At 37.9% G+C, this 22721-nt stretch overlaps 1 protein-coding gene across 3 annotated transcripts in view; it reads right to left on the minus strand.

The window, feature by feature from the left end:
* Positions 1 to 2648: 2648 nt before the first annotated feature.
* Positions 2649 to 22721, minus strand: part of LOC138732931 (transportin-1-like) — a 65392-nt gene continuing 45319 nt past the window's right edge. For all 3 annotated transcript variants that reach the window (XM_069879716.1, XM_069879715.1, XM_069879713.1), the window contains 10 exons: positions 21742 to 21849; positions 21363 to 21521; positions 20603 to 20690; positions 19474 to 19572; positions 19176 to 19271; positions 16295 to 16370; positions 15387 to 15486; positions 12704 to 12778; positions 5805 to 5947; positions 2649 to 4216 (listed from right to left, as the gene is read on the minus strand). In XM_069879716.1, coding sequence (XP_069735817.1) covers positions 5840 to 5947; positions 12704 to 12778; positions 15387 to 15486; positions 16295 to 16370; positions 19176 to 19271; positions 19474 to 19572; positions 20603 to 20690; positions 21363 to 21521; positions 21742 to 21849 — 909 coding nt within the window. In that variant the 3' untranslated portion in view covers positions 2649 to 4216; positions 5805 to 5839. The remainder of the gene's footprint in view (positions 4217 to 5804; positions 5948 to 12703; positions 12779 to 15386; positions 15487 to 16294; positions 16371 to 19175; positions 19272 to 19473; positions 19573 to 20602; positions 20691 to 21362; positions 21522 to 21741; positions 21850 to 22721) is intronic.

Genomic DNA, 22721 nt, shown 5'->3' on the forward strand with positions numbered 1-22721 from the left:
TGATGTTTTGCAATTTACAGCAGTCATTTCACTGTTGAGCTTAATCTTTATCTAAGAAAAAGTTACTCTTTAGACCCTATATAGAAGCTTTATGCATTTTTCCTCATGAATGAGATAGTATTGAAGCAATTATTGCCGAGTTGCAACTTCTTTCCTTGACAAAATCTGAAACAAAATATTTCAAATACAATGTTACATTTAAAGCACTTTTCAAGAAATATTTCACTTGTTTGAATATGTATGCATTCTCTTCAAGGGAAGAATATTTTTGCACCTTTATCTGTTAATACATTTGATACGAATAAAATAAGTGAAGTAAAAGTCATTATTGTCCAACAGTAGAAGGTTAATTTAGAATCAGTTTAAGACAGAGGAGCTGCCCTAATATGAAGTACAAACTGACATAATTAAGACACAGTTTTATAAGCATGTTTATAAGAACAAAAATGGTACATGAGTATTCACCTGCGATAAAGCTTGTATTTGAATATTTCTAGGTAGCAATAAGTTTCGCTTGCAGAAAGCCTCTTAAAGTCTTAAAATATACATTTTGCTAATGTACAATTTATGCAGTTTAAGTAATTGAAATTGTTGCTAACATAAGAGTCCTAAAAAAAATAAGTCACAATATATCAATATTGTTAGTTACAAAATTTATGCTACTTCATAACCTTTAAAAATTATGATGATTATAAATTTTAAGCCCATTCTTCCAAAACTGATCTTTTAGGTACAAGCTTTAAGGAGCAATAAACTAAAGCATAAAAATTAGCTTATTACAATTTAAATATATACATATTCACCAATTTTGAAAATAATCAAGCTTAGGAAAAAATTTACAAAACTGATTATTTTTGCTTGTGATGCTTAAAATAACAAAATATTCTAATCTTTTTTCCTAAATGAAAAGAGATGTTTCATGAATACATAATGAAAAAAAATAGTATTGGACTTGTAATTTAACAGCAATTTAGAACTGATAAAAAGATGCATTTTATAAGGATTTTAAATATCCTTTCTGTTACCAACTTAGGTTGATCAGCAACTTTTCTTCACTCTGAATCCTTCAAAAAGGGAAATTCAAACCAGGAAAAAGGTATATATAAAAACAGTAAACACTGACCTCCTGAGATTCCTACAACAAAAATATTCAAGTAGAAAATCTACACCATTACTTAGCAGCAGCTATTTCTGTAGTTTAGTAAACTAACAGCACTTAGTGTAACAGCACTCAGTGTGTAAGGAGCAAAAGAAGCCATGCTTTTAGCGTGCCAAGAGGCAGAAATACTGGAATGTAACAAATAATTCTACCAGTCAACATTCAAGAACCGTCAAGACTACACTACAAGAATTAAAATACTTTTTATATATGTAATAACTGAATTACAACTATTAATGCCAATTCAGAACTTTTCTTACCTCAGATTAAACCCTAAATGGCTTCTATAAATCTCTGCACTATATTATGCATTAGGAATATGGTTTACTTGCTTTAAAATATGCCATGAGAGAACTTGCTGATACAAAACCCCATTTTGTCAGTACTGCTTATTTCTGCCTTAATTATTTTCCTTGCTGTTATACCAGATCAGTTCACATATGTGCAAACAGCTATTAAAATACTATGTACATAAGTGACATCCTAAGCTAATCTGAGGTGGAGCGGTTTTACTTGGTTAAAGGGGCTTTCTAAAATTTAAAGTTTAAATAAACTCAGATTCTCGCAATAATGCTACAGTATTATTTGGATAGGTTTTCTATTCTACTATTTTTTTAATGTCATTTCTCTGAAACTCTTCCCTAATGTTCGAACACACTCAAAATTAAAGGAAGTTTGTGCCTAAAATAATATTCTACTTTGTTCAATGTTAATGTTTTCTTTCTTTGTCCTCCAGAATTTGGTTGTGAAGTGTTTTTAGTGACTAAAATTATTACTAATTTACATCAGTGTTATTAGTTAAGAAGGATTTTTGTATTTGTTACCAAAGCAATGTAATTTGAAAGTAAGTTATGACATGCTATTTTGATCAATCTGAATAAATACTAGCATTAGTACTAGCATTACTGAATGTACTACATACAGTACATGCCCAAACTATTCTTCAGGTATTATCCATTCAAGATTTGCAAAGCCAAATAAGGGGGGGGGGGAACAGGACACATTTTAAATGTGCATGCTATTGTGCATAAAAAAAAATCAAACCTCTCCAAACAGCATTTATAAATCCACACTTGTATAGCTTAAACTTCAGTACAATGGCTAAATCATTTAACACTCAAAGAACAGAACCCATGCAAAGAGCAGCAAGTTCTTAAAAAAATCCCCAAACACAAACACCCCCCCCCCCAAACTGTTATCCAATATCCAATTCTGCACTGCAAAAGTGAGAAACTAAATCTATAAAAAGGCCATTATGGCTTAGTTTGGTTTTGCAGGTTAATTATGCAGCACTTGAAAAATGGAAAGGTGCAGCTTCACCTCTGACCAGCAGAGTTGAAAATCTCTCCATTTTCTTTAGCATCATGGGATACCCTTTAGGCAATCTAAATTATTAAAGACTTGCCACTTTCAGATGAACACAAGATCAAGTATACCAGTTAGGATTTCACATTCACAGTACATAAGAAAATACACATGGAAAGAAAAGTAAAGGGTTAACTTAACAAGGATTTATTCACAAAAATACATGTAAGTAGAAAGAGAAAAAAACCAACCCATGAACAGAAAAGCTAAACAAATGAAATTAAGAGGATCCAAACTACCTTTCACTCCGTAGCTTTAAACTTGCACCCCTGTGGATTTAACCACATCACAAAGGGCCATCAACATGCGCCAATATATTGTAGATACCCTGCACTACATCCATTAACTTAAACATCACTAAGATTATGCTGTGAACAAAAAGAAAGGATAAAAGGTAATATGTTGAGTGGGAATAAACACAAATATAGAAATATGTCATCAACTTCTACAGTTGTCTTTATGTGTCAACTAACATTTACAGTCTTTAACAGTTCTTACCACGTAACTCATTTTTAGAGATTCTGCCAAAAATCACTAGTATATAACCATGCATAAAGCACATCACACTGACAGCACAGAGGCAAATATTTTGCACAGTTATATCAGCTTTCCACATTGTGCAGGTTACACACAATACAATATCAAACTTAATCTTAACAGATCCTAAAAGGTATTTCAAGGCCTAATCGTTAACTACAGTACTTGATATCTATAGTCATAATAAAAATAAGATCCACAGAATCTTAGAAAAGAAATTTTAAATGCAGGGCTATACTGAATTGGTAAACTGCAACATGACTGGCGCAACATAGGTAAATATATACCAATTTCACTCTATGTGATGAAAGCATGCTACGTTCCCACTAATTTAAATTATTTCTGATTACTGTGAGCCAGAATGTATGCCTGAACCTTAAAATGCACATTAAGAATAATGCCTTACTCTAGAAATTAAATCTAACAAAGTACAATAACCAAATCATATCTGCTACTTTATTTTTTTTAAAATGTAAAAATTAAAATGTCAGTCTTTCCTTTGAAGCATCCCTCATTTGGCAGCTTGCAGATTGCTTCATTTTGTCCAAGTTAACATTTATTAATTTATGATGGAGTTTCTATCTTGTACACTGCAAGTGTACAGATAATAATACAGATACAAGTTGCATTTTAACTGTAGCAACTTAATTCTTTAGTTATGCATTAACATGCAAATTACCTAGAAATCCCATCAAGCAGGATGAAATAATGTAGAAAATCCTTATTGAAAAGAAAACCAAACCATAAAAGAAAAAAGAAAGCCTTTAACTGTTTGTGACCCCCATTCTTAGGTTTCCTTTATTGTGCGCAAAATAGTTTTCTTCTTTATGTACCCCTATGGTTCAATTATATAGTTCTTATTTTGGTAAAATTCCCCACAATAGTCCAGAATGTGCTGTTTTGTTAATAGATTTTTTTTCCTTCTTCACATCCAGTGCAGAGTTGTAATAGGAGACATTTCCACCCACAAAGGCTCCAGATGTTAAAACATTTCCCAACATCAACTTAATACAGTGATGGCAACACCTCCCTCCCACCCCTCCCAGTAGGGTTGGGATTGTACTGTATTCCCTACTGGTTTGCCCTTCCCCCCAGTAAAGGGTAACATTTTCCCTGGGTACAGAGGCTCCCTCACAGTCTCCCAGACTGAAAGACCTGTAAAAGAAAAGATAGAGGTATAGTTAAATCTTACTTTCAACCTTAAGTGACAGATCATTGCATTTTTTAGTGGTAGGTCTCAATCTTTAACTTGAAAATGAATTTATGCCTAGATTTTTCCCTTTTAAGTCTGTTTAAGAAAAGAGTCCATTTATACCAGATAAATTATTATTCATGAAACAACATTGTCTATTTTAGAGCTATACTGACAGTCCAACTATTGTGGCTAAGCTTAGATTAAAGATAAAAGCAGTCCTATATATTCTAACAAGCTTTTGCCTTTTTAGTACAAGATTATGAGTTAGTTATGACATTAAGAAAGAATATTAAATATACCTTCTATTGACCTAACAATTTCACTTTTAGGTGGATTAAACAAGATAGCCACAGTGTCATAGAATCATAGTGTCATAGAATCGCCAGGTTGGAAAAGACCCATCAGATCATCGAGTCCAACCTCAGTACAAACTGAGAACAATTGACAATTTTACCACTTTGGATTCTTATTCATCAGGATGAAAAAGCCCCACTTATTTTGGAACTAAAATACCCTTATTTACAAATATGCAAATATTTGAAATTATTTTTAAACCATTGTACAGATTAAACATGTAATTCAAAATTTCTTATGTCACTGACAAATCTTAGGCTGACTTTTAAATAGATTTTCATTCAAAAATAAAACAGAATCACATGATTCATTTCGATAATTTCAGTACAAAACTTACAGAGCAAGTATCAAATTTATATAAAGATTGAATGAATAAATTTAGCTTGCCCTCATTTTTGGGTTGTATAATAATCTCTTCACAGTATCCAACTACTTTACACACAGGAACTTTGCTTTATACAGTGTGCACAAGCAGCATACAAAACAAGGTGGAATAATAGTACAAGTATTCTAGAATGCACAGTCACTGTTCTTTGCTGAAGTTAAATCATTCCCCACACAGAACTATACTGATTCTGAATTGGTGCATAAAGTGGAATGTGGCAATAAGCAGCACATCAGCCTCTTCAAAACATGAAGTTCTACAGTTATCCATTATAGATTAGCATAACATCCTTTATTCAGTGCAAAGATTATCTAGTATGTGGTTAGGAACACACTGGACTTCTAATGGCTGAAGTATCTCAACAAGCTTGCTCTCCTATCCTAGGGAAATATTCCTGCTTAGACCACATCCACCATCGACTAATTCATAAGACATAAGTGAGTCTGTGACTTTAGTATGATGTCTTGAGGATTATAATCACCATTTTGCTTATTAAATCTGAACAGGCACTTTGTTACATCTACACTTCCAATGTTACCTTGATACACTACTGTGCATATCATACACTCACACACTCTCTCTCTAAAAATAAAAGAACATAGTCAGACAACTGCTTTTGTTACAGCTACCACCATTTAGGTACACTACAATCTTTTTTTTTTTTTTTTAATTCTTATAGTAAGGAAAGATATCTGTTCCAGTGTATCTGAAAAAAAATAGCCTAGTGAATTAATTGTGTTTCATATAATGTAAACAGGGGGGAAGTCTGTTATACAGCTCTGTTTAGCGAGGAAGATTTATGTGCTCACCTCTAATTATGGGACTGCAGCTACAGTGCATGAGGTTAAACTCCATAGTAAGCTGCAAGGCGCTCCTTTAAGGGAAGAGGAAACTGGTCAGAGAAATGCCTCCAATTCTCATCCCCAACTTGATTTTTAAATCCATGAAGAATCTACAAATGAGTGAGGGGGAAGTCAAGATAATAATTAAAGAGCATATACACAATCATTATTTACTAGCAACACATTCAGTAAGCCAAACACTGCTGGATTGTGCAAATGTCCATTTGAATTCCCTGGTTTAATATTTCAACAAAAAGCCCCACATTTCAGTTAAGGGTAACATACAGAATATCACTACTCATGCAAATTAGTATAAAATATATAAATATATATTCTATTCTATATAAATATACACATATGTATGTATATATGTATGTGTTTTTAATGACTATAGTGACTTGCAACCTAGAGTTCATCCGTTTCAGAATGTTAAAAATTTTGTCAATTTACATGATTTATATGTTAAGATTACTGTATTCATGGTTTTTTAAAACACATGATATGTTCTGGGAGGAAAGCTCAGCCAGAACCACCACCAGCATTTGACAGAATTAATGTCTGTCAATTTCTATTACAAATACAAAAGCATCCTGAGAGAGTTGTGGTTTTTCCATGGAAACTGTAGACAACTATTACTAAACTGTAGACAACTATTACTAAAAAGGAAGCTATTAAAATCTTTTGTGTTTTGAAAGAACAAGGTTCCACAGCAGTCAAAAGCTAGCATAAGAGGGGAATAGGAAAAAAAAATCTACAGGTTTCAGTCTGGAACCTCCAATGTAATAAATTAACTGAAAACTATGAAAATTGAATGATACTGTCAAAAAGGTCTTAGTATTTTAGGTTGAAATCAGTGGGTTAAAAGGCAAACATTTGAAAGAACAACAGCAGACAAAAAGACAACTCCTATCAGAAAATAATGCAGAGAGTGTCTAAAGTTTTGGGTTGTTTTTCTTTTTTAAAATCAAGGATATTCAGTTGTGGAACAGTCTATCATGAAAACATTCTCACAAAAATAGCAATGTCAAAGTTCATGGTATTGAGTTCACCCTCAACACAACTTGCTCAATCAGAGCTGTTCTTAAACAGCATGTAGCAATAATAACATCACACCATCACCAGGTAATTTACTACTTTTTTCCCTGAAATAGACCTTCCACAAGCAGATTCATTTCTCTTTCCTAGCCCAAAGAGTCTGATTAGTCAGCTACCAGGAAACCACCAAAAAAATCTAAGAATGTTCATGTACAATAAAAGGAACACTTTTTAAAAATCATCTTCCAGTACAGCAAGTGAGCTTCAACTACAGTCTTCAGATATCTTGCTTCTATAAAACACAATACAATTCTTCAAGTATGTATTGGATCTCAACACTGGCAGCTCATCTAACCATGCTTTCAGAAGGGGTATTTTCTCTCTCAGCTCTCATGCTCCAAACAAACCAACCAACCAACACACCCACCCCAAAGAAACAAACACTGGACAATCCACTAGCAAGAGAAAAATCTCATGGGACTACAAAAAGTTTTTTCTATTGTTCCTAAAAGGCACAATTATTGTTGGAAAAGGATGTAACTGGACTACAGTAATCACATATTCAGCTAGCATAAAAACTCACTCCAATGAGAAAGCAATCTAAAAAATTTGCATGCAATTACTTGAAGAAAGCCTTGTTTCCTTTCTTGCATGACAAAAAGCAAAAAAGAATACACTTCAAAAACCAAGGATGTTCTTATGCCAAGTGACCAAGAGACATTGTGTCTGATTTGAATGCATTAGATCCCACATGGATATCCTGGACAGAATCTCAAAAAGAGAAGTGTAGCTTATTGAAGCAAATAATGAAAGCTGAAGGACTAGGACAAAAACATGTACTGAAACTGCTGTGGACAATCACCACAGACAGAATCCTGAACTTTATTTTAATCATAGAATAGTTTGGGTTGGAAGGGACCTTAAAGCCCATCTAGTTCCAACGTCCTACCATGGGCAGGGACACCTCCCACTGGATCAGGGGCTCCCAGCCCCATCCAACCTGGCCTTGAACCCCTCCAGGGATGGGGCAGCCACCCCTGCTCTGGGCAACCTGGGCCAGGGGCTCCCCACTCTCATGGTGAAGAAATTCTTCCTTATGTCTAGTCTAAATCTGCCCCTCTCCAGTTTATACCTGTTCCCACTCATCTCATCACCACAAGCCTTTATGAATAGTCCCTCCCCAGCTTTCTTGTAGCCCCTTTCAGGATCTGGAAGGTCGCTATAAGATCTCCTCGGAGCCTTCTCTTCTCCAGGCTGAACAAGCCCAACTCTCTCAGCCTGAGCTCATACAGGACGTGCTCCAGCCCTCAGATCATCTTTGTAGCCTCCTCTGGACTCATTCCCACAGCTCCATTTCCTTCTTACATTGAGGATTCCAGAACTGGACACAGTGCTCCACATGAGGTCTCATGAGAGAGGAATAGAGGGGCAGAATCCCCTCCCTCGCCCTGCTGGCCACGCTTCTTTTGATGCAGCCCAGGACACAGTTGGCTTTCTGGGCTGCGAGCACACACTGTCAGCTCATGTTGAGTTTCTCAACAACCAGCACCCCAAGTCCTTCTCTGCTGGGTAGCTCTCAATCACATCACCCCTCATCATGTACTGAAATCAGGAATTGCCCTGACCCAGGTGCAGGACCTTGCACTTGGCCCTCTTGAACCTCATGAGGTTCTCACAGGCCCACTTCTCCAGCCTCTCCAGGTCCCTCTGGATGACATCCCATTCTTCTGGCATGGCAACTGCACCACTCAGCTTGGTGTCATCTGCAAACTTGCTGAGGGTGCACTTGACCTCACTGTCTCTATCATTGATGAAGATATTAAACAAGCACCGGACCCAGTATGGACCCGTGAGCAAAACCACTTGCCACAGATCTCCATCTGGACCTCGAGCCATTGACCACTACTCTCTGGATACGACCATCTACCAGTTTCTTTTCCACCGTACCGTCCACCCATCAAATCCATATCTCTCCCATTTAGAGAGGAGGATGTTGTGGGGGACCGTGTCAAAGGCTTTACAGAAGCCTAGATAGATCACATCTGTTGGTTTACCCGTGTCCACTGCTGCGGTCACCCCATCATAGAAAGCCACTAAGTTGGTCATACAGGATTTGCCCTTGGTGAAGTCACGTTGGCTGCCATTAATCACCTCCCTGTACCCCATGTGCTTTAGCAGATCTTCTAGGAGGCTCTGTTCCATGATCTCCCCAGGCACAGAGGTGAGGCTGACAGGTTGGTAGTTCCCAGGGTCGTCTTTTCTACCCTTTTTAAAAATGGGCACAATGTTACCCTTCTTCCAGTCATCAGGGACTTCTCATTGCCATGACTTTTCAAATATCATGCAGAGTGGCTTGGCAACCACATCAGCCAATTCCCTCAGGACACCAGGATGCATCTCATCAGGCCCCATAGACTTATAAATGTTCAGGTTCCTCAGGTGGTCACAAACCTGATCCTCCTCTACTGTGGGAGGGGGTTTATCCACCTGGTCACCATCTTGCTGTCCCATGACCCAGGAGGGGTGAGGAGAGCGGTTATCGGTGAAGACTGAGGGAAAATAGATTTTAAGTACCTCAGCCTTCTCTTCGTCTGTTGATACAAGTTCACCATTCCCAACCATCAGCTTGTATTTGCTGTTTCCCTCTGTTGATGATAGAATACTCACAGCCATGCATTTCCTGACCCTGATGGTCTTTGGAAGTGATACCAAAAATGCTGGCAAATAAAAGTCTTTAAGACTCGTTTGGGAGTTTTAGAGAAGCCTCACAGATAACTGGTCTCCTAACTAGGACAGCAGGATTTTTGTCTTTGCCCCTCAAAGTGCACCCTTAGCAAGTTTAGAAACATAGAATCATAGAATCACCAGGTTGGAAGAGACACACCAGATCATCGAGTCCAACCATTCCTATCAATTCCTGGCCTGATCACCCAGTTATCTTGCATGTGCTTCATGATAGCACTCAGGCCTGTAGTTCCCTGGGTCCTCCCTGCGACCCTTTTTGTAGATGGGCACAACATCAGCCAGCCTCCAGTCCAGTGGGACTTCCCCAGTCTTCCAGGACTGTTGGAAGATGATGGAAAGGGGTTTGGCCAGCACATCCGCCAGCTCCTTCAGTACCCTAGGGTGAATCCCGTCCGGCCCCATAGACTGGTGGCTGTCCAGTCGGGCTAGCAAGGCTCTGACCACCTCCTCTTGGATCACGGGAGCCTCATTATGCTCCTCTAACTCCTGGGTTTGTACACAGACAGAACAACTTTCTTTACAATTAAAGACTGAGGCAAAGAAGGCATTAAGTACCTCAGCCTTGTCGTCATCCCCTGTCACTGTTGTTCCTTCTGCATCCAATAGGGACTGAATATTCTCCCTAGTCCTCCTTTTATTGTTAATGTATTTATAGAAAGATTTTTTATTATCTTTCACAGACTTGGCCAATCTGATTTCTAGTTGGGCCTTAGCCCTCCTGATTTTTTCCCTGCACGATCTCACTTCCCTCCTGTAGTCCACCCAAGAGGCCTGTCCCTTCTACCAAAGTTCATAGACATTCCTCTTCTTTTTGATGTCTCTCAAGATCTCCCTACTCAACCAAGCTGGTTTTTCCCCCGTCAGCTCCTTTTCTGGAACATGGGGACAGCTTGCTCCTGAGCTGCTAGGATTTCCTTTTTGAGGAGCATCCAGCCCTCGTGGGCTCCCTTGCCCTTAAGGACTGTCTCCCATGGGACTTTGCCAACCAGCCTTCTGAACAGTCCAAAGTCTGCCCTCTGCAAGTTTCATGTGACTGTTCTGCTAACCCCCCTCTTCATCTCACCTAGAACTGAAAACCCTATCATTTCGTGATCGCTTTGTCCCAGGCATCCTCCAACCGTCACATCCCCCAAAAGGTCTTCTTTGTTCACAAACTGCAGGCCCAGGAGGGCATCTTCCCTTGTCAGCCCACTCACCTGGAACCTCCTATACTGCTTTGGATGACACTAAGCTGGGTGGAAGTGTGGATCTGCTGGAGGGTCGGGAGGCTCCAAAGGGATCTGAACAGGCTGGATCCATGGGCTGAGACCAATAGCAGGAAGTTTAACAAGGCCAAATGCCGGGTCCTGCACTTGGGGCACAACAACCCTATGCAGTGCTACAGACTAGGAGAAGTCTGGCTGGAAAGCTGCCTGCAGGAGAGGGACCTGGGGGTGTTGGTTGACAGCGACTGAACATGAGCCAGCAGTGGCCCAGGTGGCCAAGAAGGCCAATGGCATCTTGGCTTGGATCAGAAACGGCGTGACCAGCAGGGCCAGGGAGGTTCTTCTCCCTCTGGACTCGGCGCTGGTGAGACCGCTCCTCGAATCCCGTGTTCAGTTCTGGGCCCCTCACCACAAGAAGGATGTTGAGGCTCTGGAGCGAGTCCAGAGAAGAGCAATGAAGCTGGTGAGGGGGCTGGAGAACAGGCCTTATGAGGAGCGGCTGAGAGAGCTGGGGGTGTTTAGCCTGGAGAAGAGGAGGCTGAGGGGAGACCTCATTGCTCTCTCCAACTCCCTGAAAGGAGGTTGTGGAGACGAGGGAGCTGGGCTCTTCTCCCAAGTGACAGGGGACAGGACAAGAGGGAATGGCCTCAAGCTCTCCCAGGGGAGGTTCAGGCTGGACATTAGGAAAAAATTTTTCACAGAAAGGGTCATTGGTCCCTGTCCGAGGCTGCCCAGGGAGGGGGTTGAGTCACCTTCCCTGGAGGGGTTTAAGGTGCAGGTGGACGAGGTGCTGAGGGACATGGGTTAGTGATTGATAGGAATGGTTGGACTCGATAATCCGGTGGGTCTTTTCCAACCTGGTTGTTCTATGATTCTATGATTCAAGATGAGATTCAAAACTTCTAGATTCTGTTCCAATGTTCACATTTGGCATTACTTGAAAAGAAAGTGCCAATACTGACCCATGATCCAAGTACATACTTGGAAATACTCTGTATTTTAGCTTTAAGAGTACTATTAACTTTTGACATACATCCTTCCTAAAACCATATATTTCACTTTACGAAGGGAGCCACACTACTGAACACTAACAGCATCTGTTCATGAAAATGAAATCATTTAATTTTGTTCTGGACAAAATTAAGACACTAGTGCCAAAACACAGTTATATTACTTTCTGGGTGGGGTTTGTTTTTTTTTTTATTTTACACAAGGCAAATGGTCCTTTTGCTTAAATTCTATTGACAGTTTACCCAGAGATGCATTCTTGGCTATCACTGTACATTAGTTTTTTGAAGATTTTCTTATCCAATAGGGATTCTGAGGAGGACTAACCAATCCCAAAACCTTATTTTCAGCTGAAACAAGTTAAACAGTACAGGATACCACTGGAAGATTTTTTAATTTGCAATTTTCTAAATATTTCTCAAAAAAAAAGACATGGGGGGAAGTCTTGAACCACACAGATCTCATTTTCTAGAAAAGAAAATAAAAACAAACCCAAAACAAACACAACACCCTCCCCAAAAGAAGTCTTCTATGTGGTATAAAAAGCCCCTGTCCTTCTAAATGCAGTCAAAATGTAGTAGGTTGGATATTATGAAAAGCTCTTTGAGGATGATTATCCTTTCAAATAAGATCTCAAGTAGGCTTTTCAACACTGTTAAAAAGAATTTTGAAATAACATGAAAGCATATAAGAATATACAGGTAAAATAACTTCAGATTTTTATGATGTTTTACCTGAAAGTCTATGACTTTGAAAGAAAGCTTTCAGGACCACAAATACAGTAAGTGCTAATAGCAGAAAGAGAGAGCAAAAAAGAAACAGAGGATCCAAAGCAACCACAGTTCAGATATACTGTCATACTAGAAACATTACCTTACAGAACGTGTCTCGGAGATCATCTTTTGGGCTAATCCATGATGCAACAGCATCACAAAAAAAAATAAAGTCCTATAAGATTAAACAATCACATAGGTTAGAAGCCTCAATTTATACATCTAAAAATCATGCTAGATGTTCATTCTATGAATTATGCAGGGTATTTGATCCTAATTCGCAACTGCTTTTGGATTTATGTCTTTGTTTTGCAGTTAATTCAGACAATAATGGTAACTTATTGCATGCTTAAGTGTATGGAAATAGCTGAGTGTAGGAATAGCTTTGTTTAATCAGGTTTTTTATTAAATAAAACCATAGTTAAAAAAAACCCAAACAAACCAAACACCTCCATCCCTTCCACATCACACTTGTCTAACTAATTCTTTCAGTACACATACCAAGTTTGAGAACTAATCATCTTAATAACAAGCAACAAACTCAAGACCACATTCACAACTCAGTCTCGTATATTTCCAGTTGGGTAAAAAGATGACATATTTCTTTAAGCAGAACCAGAAGTTGTTTCTGGGATACACAAAATGTTTATCATACAGGTTCAAAACTAAAGCCACCCCAAATCCCTATGCTTAGTTCATCTGCTGTCATTAATTCCTCCTACACCATTAAAACATCAGTCTTCAACATAAGTTGATAATGCACATGTTTTTGGATAGGAACTGAGGATAACAACTACATAGGAGAAGAGCTGGGATAATGAAGAGTCCTTATTTACTTGCCCTCTTTAAGTTGTGTGAAAGAACAAATGGACAGCAGAAGAGGGATCTGCTAAGTACAGAACAAGGGATAAATGAAATGAACGGAAAAATTCAAAACAAGACAGAGCCTCAATTCTTGTGTTTCAGGGAGACATATTCCAGGCAGAGGACAGGGAAGTTCTTGATAAAAGCCTGCGGATGCTCTCTACCCGGACTTCACTAAAGCCTTTGACAGTGTTTCCCACAGCATTCTCCTTGAGAAGCTGGCAGCCCATGGATTGGGTGGGCATACTCTTTGCAGGGTAAAACACTGGCTGGATGGCCAGGCCCAAAGAGTGGTAGTAAATGGAGTTCAATCCAGTTGGCAGCCAGTCACAAGTGGTGTCCCCAGGGCTCAGTGTTGGCTCCAGTTCTTTTCAATGTCTTCATCCATGATCTGGATGAGGGCATCGAGTGCTCCCTCAGTGAGTTTGCAGATGACACCAAGTTGGGTGGAAGTGTTGATTGGCTTGAGGGTAGGGAGGCTCTGCAGAGGGATATGGGCAGGCTGGATACATGGGACCATGTAAATTGTATGAGGATAACAAGGCCAAGTGGCGGGTCCTGCACTTGGGCCACAACAACCCTGTGCAGCTCCAGGCTTGGGGAAGAGTGGCTGGAAAGCTGCCTGGAGGAGAAGGACCTGGGGGTGCTGCTCTACAGTGGCTGAACATGAGCCAGCAGTGGCCCAGGTGGCCAAGAAGGCCAATAGCATCCTGGCTTGGATCAGCCATGGTGTAGCCAGCAGAACCAGAGAAGGGATCGTCCCCCTAGACTCAGTGCTGGTGAGGCCGCACCTCAAATCCTGGGTTCAGTTCTGAGCCCCTCAGTACCAGAAAGACCTTGAGAGGCTGCAGTGTGTCCAGGAGGACAACGGAGCTGGGGAAGGGGCTGGAGAACAAGGGTTCCAAGAGTGACTGAGGGCCCTGGGTTATTTTAGCCTGAAGAAGATGAGGTTGAGGGGAGACCTCATCACTCTCAGCAGCTCCCTGAAAAGGGGTTGTAGCGAGGTGGGTCTTGGTCTCTTCTCCCAAGTAACAAGTGATAGGATGAGAGAAAATGGCATCAAGTTGTGCCAGGTGAGGTTTAGATTAGGCATCAGGAAAAAATTCTTTACTGAAAGAGTGGTGAAGCCCTGTCAGAGGCTGCCCAGGGCAGTGATGGAGTCTCCACCCATAGAGGGGTTTAAAATCTGTGTAGACATGATACTTCAGGACATGGTTCAGTAGGCACGGTGGTGTTGGGCTGACAGTTGAACTTAATGATCTTAGAGGTCTTTTTCAACCTCAATGATTCTGTGAATCTCTTATTAATTTTCCTCTTAGAAAATATTACATTGGTACAGCTTTACATTGGAGCTGCAGAGACTAATTAGCAAGTCATATTCTATTCTTGAGATGTACTATTTATTTTAGAGATGCATTCCTTGTCATACTGACTAACCAATATATCTAAAGTTGAAACAGAATCTCCACTAGCCAAGTTTTAAGAATGAAGGGGTGAATATTGGTTTTGTTCTGTTTGTTTTTTAAAAGCCTAGATCGCATATAAATAATAGGTTTTAGTATGTCAGCTTTTGCCTTTTATTTTCATATATATCCTCGACATAAAAGACTGACAAAAGTATCAAAATGCAGTTAATTTCATTATTTACATATTCTTTGTAAGTAAAGAACAAAAAAAGAATTTAAGAACACTGTCCTTTTCCCATACGCGATAACTGCTGAAGCAGAAATCCTGATTTATCATGATATGCATCATTTGAAATATAAACATTTTGTCCTCCTTGATGTCAAAAAAAAGGAGATACAGTATGTACTAGAGGGGGTCAACATCAGGCTAATCTTTTTCATAATCCATATACAGCTTTCACTAAAATTCACATGAATAAACAAAAAAAAAAAAGATCTATTTATGTATCTTACTTGGACTACTCCACTGGGGTTGACTGAGATCATGGTACATATCCCACGGAATGCTGAATCCTTTTCCTCATTGTCTCTTATGTTTCGCAGAGAGGTGCACCTAGTAAATTGAAGAGCAAAACTTAGCTACTTCTATTACTTATTCATTCAAATAAGTCAGAACTAGATGTCAGTATTTGATGGAATAAGTCACACTGATAAGATTGTCTGAAACACTATTTTGAACACTTAGAAAGATACTTGTTGCACAGTCTTTACAAGTATATTCCCATTAGGCATCATGTCCAGAATCTTGCTTTTCTGTTGCACTATATACAGTTGGAAAGTGTGACCTGTATTCCATTAAATACAAGAAAAACATGTATATGAAATATTTATAGAAACTATCATTATTAGAAGCAGAGCATATAATATTATTGCAATATGAATTATATCAGATAACACTTACAGAACAGTTATTTAACTTTTACAGCAGCAAGCAAGCTATTTTATGCATAAGTCTAGAAACATATTCCATACAGCAATTCAAGCCTCAGACTGAATTTTAAGTAAAGTAATGCACAGTTTAAATTTTACAGTATTTGCATGCATTGCATTATCATTCTGGTGGATTTTAAAATGCTCTTTCGTAGTCAAGTTTTAACACGCAAGCATGTGACAGTCTTATCCCATGCATAAATTAGTTGTTAGTCACAACACAAAGAATACATAAAAGTGCTACTAAAAACTCATAAACCTGATAGGACAAGATTAGTCACATGGTTTGCAACGATTAAGGATTGAGATTTTGTAACCAACTGAAAATATATCTAAAAGTGAAATAGAAGACTGAAAGAAAGGCAGACAGAAAGAAAGGCAAGAAAGAGTGAAGAAAAATGAATTAAAAAAAAAGATTGAATAATACACACCAGGGTCTTATAAACTGCTGTAGCATGGGGGCCACCTCTTGAGGACAAACGTAACCAAGACGACCAATTGTTATTGCTAAGGTAATGCAATCACGGTTATACACCACCAAACGTCACCCAAGACATGAGCAAATGAGGGGGAAGGAGAAAAAATAAAGAAAAAACAACAAATAACTCAGAAACAGAAGCCAACAGAATCTATGTATGATAGTAAACATAAGCTTTCACCAGTGCTGTTTATTACTACCCCCTAAATAAGAGGCAGCAACATATATGGTATAGTCTCCAGGGTAAAAGAAAAATTAAAGAAAATGAGAGAACACCCAAAAACCCCCAATTTAAAATCCAAAGGCTTTCTGATGTGAGTAGTCATTCTGTCCTCTTCTGAATCATCTCTTAGACTAAATTTACCTATCATAAACTTCAAAGTTTTTAATAAAAACTATTATGGATACTCTTGACAGAAAGGAATTAACAGCTTTCAGTTTTAGTATCAAGTAGTCCTAAACATTTTATTTTTAAATTATTTTAAATTAAAGATTTTATTAGGCCTTCTATTTATCAGTAAAAATACATTTATAAATACTTTTACACTGAATATATTATGGTCTATCCAATAAATGCTAAATAGATTATACGCTTCTCAAAGAGCACTAAATATTTGTTTTCGTCATAATCTTGTAGAGAATTTAAAGTGGTTGCTAACTCACAGCAACTGACTGCAGAAAATTAATTCTTTAGTCCCAATATTTCTTCTGTTCAGAAAAGGCTTCCTCATAAAAGTTGTATAAGAATCTGACTTCCAATAGAAAAGCATAAGGACACATGAAAAGCAAACCCACTACTTTTGATGGTTAGGTAGTATGGAAGTTTGTTCTGAGGGACAGACTGAAGAAAATGTCATCATGTAAACATGTTTTAATGGCATTTGCTCAACTCCCAAAAGATTAATTTTTAGAAAAAGGAGGTGAGGAATAACATATTAACGTATTTTGCTTCAAATAATCCTGATAATACTAAAATCCAGCAGATTTATATGAAGCAGAGAAAGGAAGCCTATGTTCAAGGGACATACTATGGAACACTAATTAACAGGCATTTGTGAACACTTTCATGAAACATGCAATAAAGCAGATGACGCTTTCTCCAATAAAAGTTTAGTGTAGGATATACTAGTAGTTTGGAACATACTCATTCCATGAAAGCTGTTGCTCACTGGTAATGTACTATTTTGCTCAGATGTTATTCAATTTCAATATGCAGTGTCTCAAATTTTCAGCAGATCTAACTTATAAAACTGCATTTGAAGTTCTACTTTCAAATGAAAATACACTTTTAAGGTTTATCTAATTTCTCAGAGCTACAGTTTGTACAAGGAATAGCAATTTCTGTCAAAATTTAACTTTTTTTGCATGCACTCATTATTTTCTATGCAACTACTTTTACTTAAGGTGGTCTCATATGTTGCCATAGAATTGTTTTTGTGGCTCATTACATAACAACCTAAAGTAGAAAACGGTAATACTCTTGCACATACCAAGGGCATGCAGCACAATATCCCACAGAAAACTTATTATAAGTACACTACACAACATTTATTTGCAGTTATGCATCCACATTTAAAGTAACTATTAAGATAATAAGAAAAAAAAGGCAATGTTTGGATGCTTCAAAAAATTCTCTAGCAGTGATGACAATAAATGTTTAAGTATTGGATGCTTCTCAATTACAGGTATTGCATACAGACAAAGGAGGCTGGGGGAAAGAAAATTTATATTGCTATACTATTCCATGGTGTGTTTCATAACAAGTAGTTATTTGGTCTGAGATTATCTTTTCAAATAGTACCTACAATACATCAGACAAATAGGCAATTTTTCCTTCAGGTTCACCTTCCATACTAAACAAAGGAGTGAGATGTAAAGAATACTGGAGGAAAAATATGCATTAAAAAAATCTGTCCAATTTATCCCATGTATAGCTCAAAAAAAGAAAAGTAACTGCAGCACTGAATTTGCATAATATTCAGTTATGCCAGATATAATGACTAAACTATCTTTTTCCTTACAAGACAGTTTTCAAACAGAAAAAAGTCAAAAGGTTCTCAATTAGTAAAACAGTAAACCAGATCCCTGTTAAGTTATTAATAAAGTTTTGCTGAAGTATGGAAGGTGCTCTTCATATTAGAACATGCTGTCTTATAAATGCAAAAGAAACAAGCCTCAGAAATTCTGATTCAACAGGCATTTTGGGACTGCTCCCAATTTGGAAGGCAAATCTGCTGGCCAGAACATATAAACATGCGTGCCACTGTTAGACTTCAGAAATTTGTGTGACCAGGTAATAGAAGTTAGATGTATATTTCAGTTATGTTGTGGTAAAGCTGCCATCAGAGATCTAGATTTTTGAGTATATTACTATAAATTAACCTTTAAAAAAAGCACATTTTTTGTAAATTCAAAGAGTTCATGATTTGTTTTATATATGCCAATTACATTTGTTTCAAACACTAGACATAGATATACGGTACACATGTAAGGATATGCATATATTAAAATCAGTGTAAAGCCAATAAGTCTTTAAGTGTTACTGCATACATTTGACATATTGTATACATAAATAAAACTGGAAGAGTACTTAAATAGATGATAAATAAATATAAATTGTTATAAAGGTGAGAAAACAATAACTTTAATAATCTAGATATATGATACATGTTTTGCTGCTAGGTTGAGACTTGTAAGAGCTTCTGCAAAACAGAGTTCTTTTTGCTTATAAAAGGCAAATATATAGCAATAAAATAAGTTATATATAATTTTTAAATCACTATAAAAAAAAATCTCTAATTTCCTTCACCATGAATGGTTCAGTTTGTGGGTACCTGTGTTCTCTAACAATGTCTTTGGTGTGTTGGGTCTGTTAATGATTTCTACAAGCTGGTGCAACACCATTGGAATATAAGGCTGCATCTCTATACCTGAAACATCCAAAAAGAAACATTCAGAAGAAAATGACCATTAATATACATAAACTATTAAGATCTGGTATATTGAACTTACTGTCAAGGACAATTTAAAGTTAAAATTTAAATTCTATTTGAAAGTAGTACTAAAAATAAAAATCAGACAAACCACTCTAAATGTGCAAAAATTCATAGAAAAAAAAATTAAAAATCTTACCCATCTGGATGGAGATTTCTCCAATTGCCCAGGTGGCATTGTTACACACAGAAATGAATTCAGGGTTTAGGTTGGTTCCCAAAATAGGCATGAAATCAGCTAGAAAGAACAACATTTTAAAATCTCATCACACAATACAACCATCTTGTCCCCCTACTGTAAGATCACAAGGAGGGGGGAAAAGTTTATAAAAAAATCATGTAAGCATATTTAAATTATTGTAAAGCATTACACAGGGATTAACAAGAGCTATATTGCTATATTTCTGCTATATATCAGATTAACCTGGATTTTACAACCCAAGTAGATAAATGTAAATATTTTCAAACTATGATTTAAAAATATTTCTAATAGGCTTTACCTTTATGTAACTCTACAAACCTTGCTCCCCTTCCTGGGGAGAAAAAAACCCACAAGCACCTCTCACCCCACCCCAAAAAACCCAAACACACACACACTCCTCCAAAAAACTCAACAGTCAACAACAATGAAGCCTAGAAGGCAAATCACAGCTTTGATTACATTTTAATAAAATATTAGTCACAAAGATAAATTATAACATCTCCCAAATAGATTTTAAATTCCAAACCTCTCCAAGCATTTATTTGTTAAGATAAAGATATCTCAAGAGCATCTGAGGGAAGATACTATGAATATTGTGGAAGCGTATAACTGATGCTACTTCCCTACTGAAATTAAGAACAAAAAAAAAAAAAAACCCCAAATCTACCCTCTAGCCAAGTTTTCTAATTTCAATATATATAAATTGTATGGAACAGTAGATTCTAGTAGAACAAAAAAACACAAAATCAAGAATTTATCAAAGAAAGCAACTGATCTAACTGAATTCTAAATACATCTGTTTTGCTGTACTCCAGCACAACAGGAAGCATGTTACATTATAAAAATCAAACAGCAGAATGAGGTTTTGCACTGTCTACAAAAAGAATAGGTCTTAAACACACAGTTCAAAGGAGAAAACACTACAGACCTTTACTGATAAAGGAAAATGAAAATTTACAGCACTGTGACAAGGGAGCTCACAGAATAGGGAACTTAACAATGGCTAAATCAGTCTCTTACGTTTTACAAACTGATATTAATTATTTAATATGTAAAAGAAACATACCAATGCAAGGCTTAACATGCTGAAAACACGCCTTTGTCAGATCACCTAACAATGCAAAAGAACTCTGCCGTACCTCAGGCATTTTATCCTAAAGAGAAGAAGAAAAAAACCCTGACAATTCCAGAAGAATTCTCTTGAGAAAGAAAATCTTTGGATTTGTGGTGGGTTGACCTTGGCTGGTTGCCAGGTACCAACCAAGCTGCTCCCTCACTCCCCCCCTCAGCAGGACAAGGGGAGAAAATAAGATTAAAAACTCATGGGTTGAGATAAAGGCAGTTTAGTAAAGAAAAACAAAGGACATGCATGGACACAAAGGAACCAAAAAGGTTTATTCTCTACTTCCCATCTGCAGGCAATGTCCAGCCACTCTCCAGGAAGTAGAGCCTCAGTACATGTAGAAGTTGCTCCAGAAGACAAGCACCTTAATAACGAATGCCTCCCTCCACCTCCTTTGTCCTAGCTTTTATTGCTAAGCAGATATCATATGGTATGGAATATCCCTTTGGTCAGTTGTGGTCAGCTGTCCTGACTGTGTCCCCTCCCAAGATCTTGCCCACCCCCAGCTTGCTGGTGAGGAGGGAATGTTGGAGAGGCAGCCTGGATGCTGCGGGAGCGCTGCTCAGCAGTAGCCAAAACACTGGTGTGTTACCAACACCTTTCTGGCTACCAATACACAGCACAGCACTGAGGGCTGCTATGGGGCAAGTTACCTCCATCCCAGCCAGACCCAATGTAGGACTGAACAGGTTACTCATCTCACCTGCATGCATTGGTACATTAGTGTCAGGACATTGCTGCGAGCCACTAGCTGTTCAATGTTGCCTCCCAGTCCTTCAGCTAAACCACTGAGTAAATCAAGAGCGACAATCATGAAATCTTTATCTGGAGCCTCATTTTGGTCTGGCTGAGCATTGTGCAACTGCAACAAATAAGTATGCATTTTTAAAACAAGTATTACATTTTCTTAGGTACACACAAACATAAAATCAAATCCACAAAGTTAGTTTCAGAACTACAGCTTCATTTAAATGTTCAGTGATTAATACTACAAATCTCCCTGCAAACCTGTAACTTTATATGGTTAATACATTGGTTTAAGGAGATATTCTGAAACATTAGAAATAGCAACAGAAAAATACCATGGCTTGTGCAAGAGTCTTCTGCACCAGATTTACACAACGCTGGTACACAGGTTCACAGTATGGAAGAAAGCCAGACTGCAAGGCAGTAGCAACTGATGACAGGCACTGGAATAAAATAAAGAAAAAAATTAATAAAAAAGAAGAGTAGGAGAGGCACACTAACTTTCCTCACCTCCCCAACATACCAATTACTTGGGAGTGGTAAATTAAAAGCATTTTAATAAGTTACTTGTGGATATACTTAAGTAAAAGCAACCCAGAAAGGCAGTACCTATTAGCTGAGCCAAGGCATCTGTCAGCTAATTGTTAAGAAAATTTCGCAGAAGCAGCATTGTCTTAGAGGTGGCCAAGACAGTTCATATGAAAACAGTTGTTATAATTCAGCTAGCATTTGCACTAAACTTCAGTATCTTGACCATGTACAAGCCCTAACATTACCCAAAAGTTATGAAATTGATTTCTCTAGAAGTGTTTTACTGCTTCACACATGGAAAGTATAGAAAATTGATTACATGGTCAGGTTCATATCTTCAGCCTATCTGATAATGGTTTTAATGGAGGGATGAAGGGAGAGCAAGGAGAGAGAAGACAAGAACAACATGGGGATGGAACAAGGTTTTTTTTAAAAAAGAATCTCAAAGAAACACTCAAGAATGGCAGAAAAAAAATAATCTAAAAGATTTCTGCTAAACCTAATGACATTTCCTCATATAATAGAATCATAGAATCATAGAATCACCAGGTTGGAAGAGACCCACTGGATCATCGAGTCCAACCATTCCTATCAAACACTAACCCATGTCCCTCAGCACCTCATCCACCCGTCCCTTAAACCCCTCCAGGGAAGGTGACTCAACCCCCTCCCTGGGCAGCCTCTGCCAGTGCCCAATGACCCTTCCTGTGAAAAATTTTTTCCTAATGTCCAGCCTAAACCTCCCCTGGCGGAGCTTGAGGCCATTCCCTCTTGTCCTGTCCCC

This window comes from Phaenicophaeus curvirostris, chromosome W, assembly GCF_032191515.1.
Source record: "Phaenicophaeus curvirostris isolate KB17595 chromosome W, BPBGC_Pcur_1.0, whole genome shotgun sequence".
NCBI classification, from domain to species: Eukaryota; Metazoa; Chordata; class Aves; order Cuculiformes; family Cuculidae; genus Phaenicophaeus; species Phaenicophaeus curvirostris.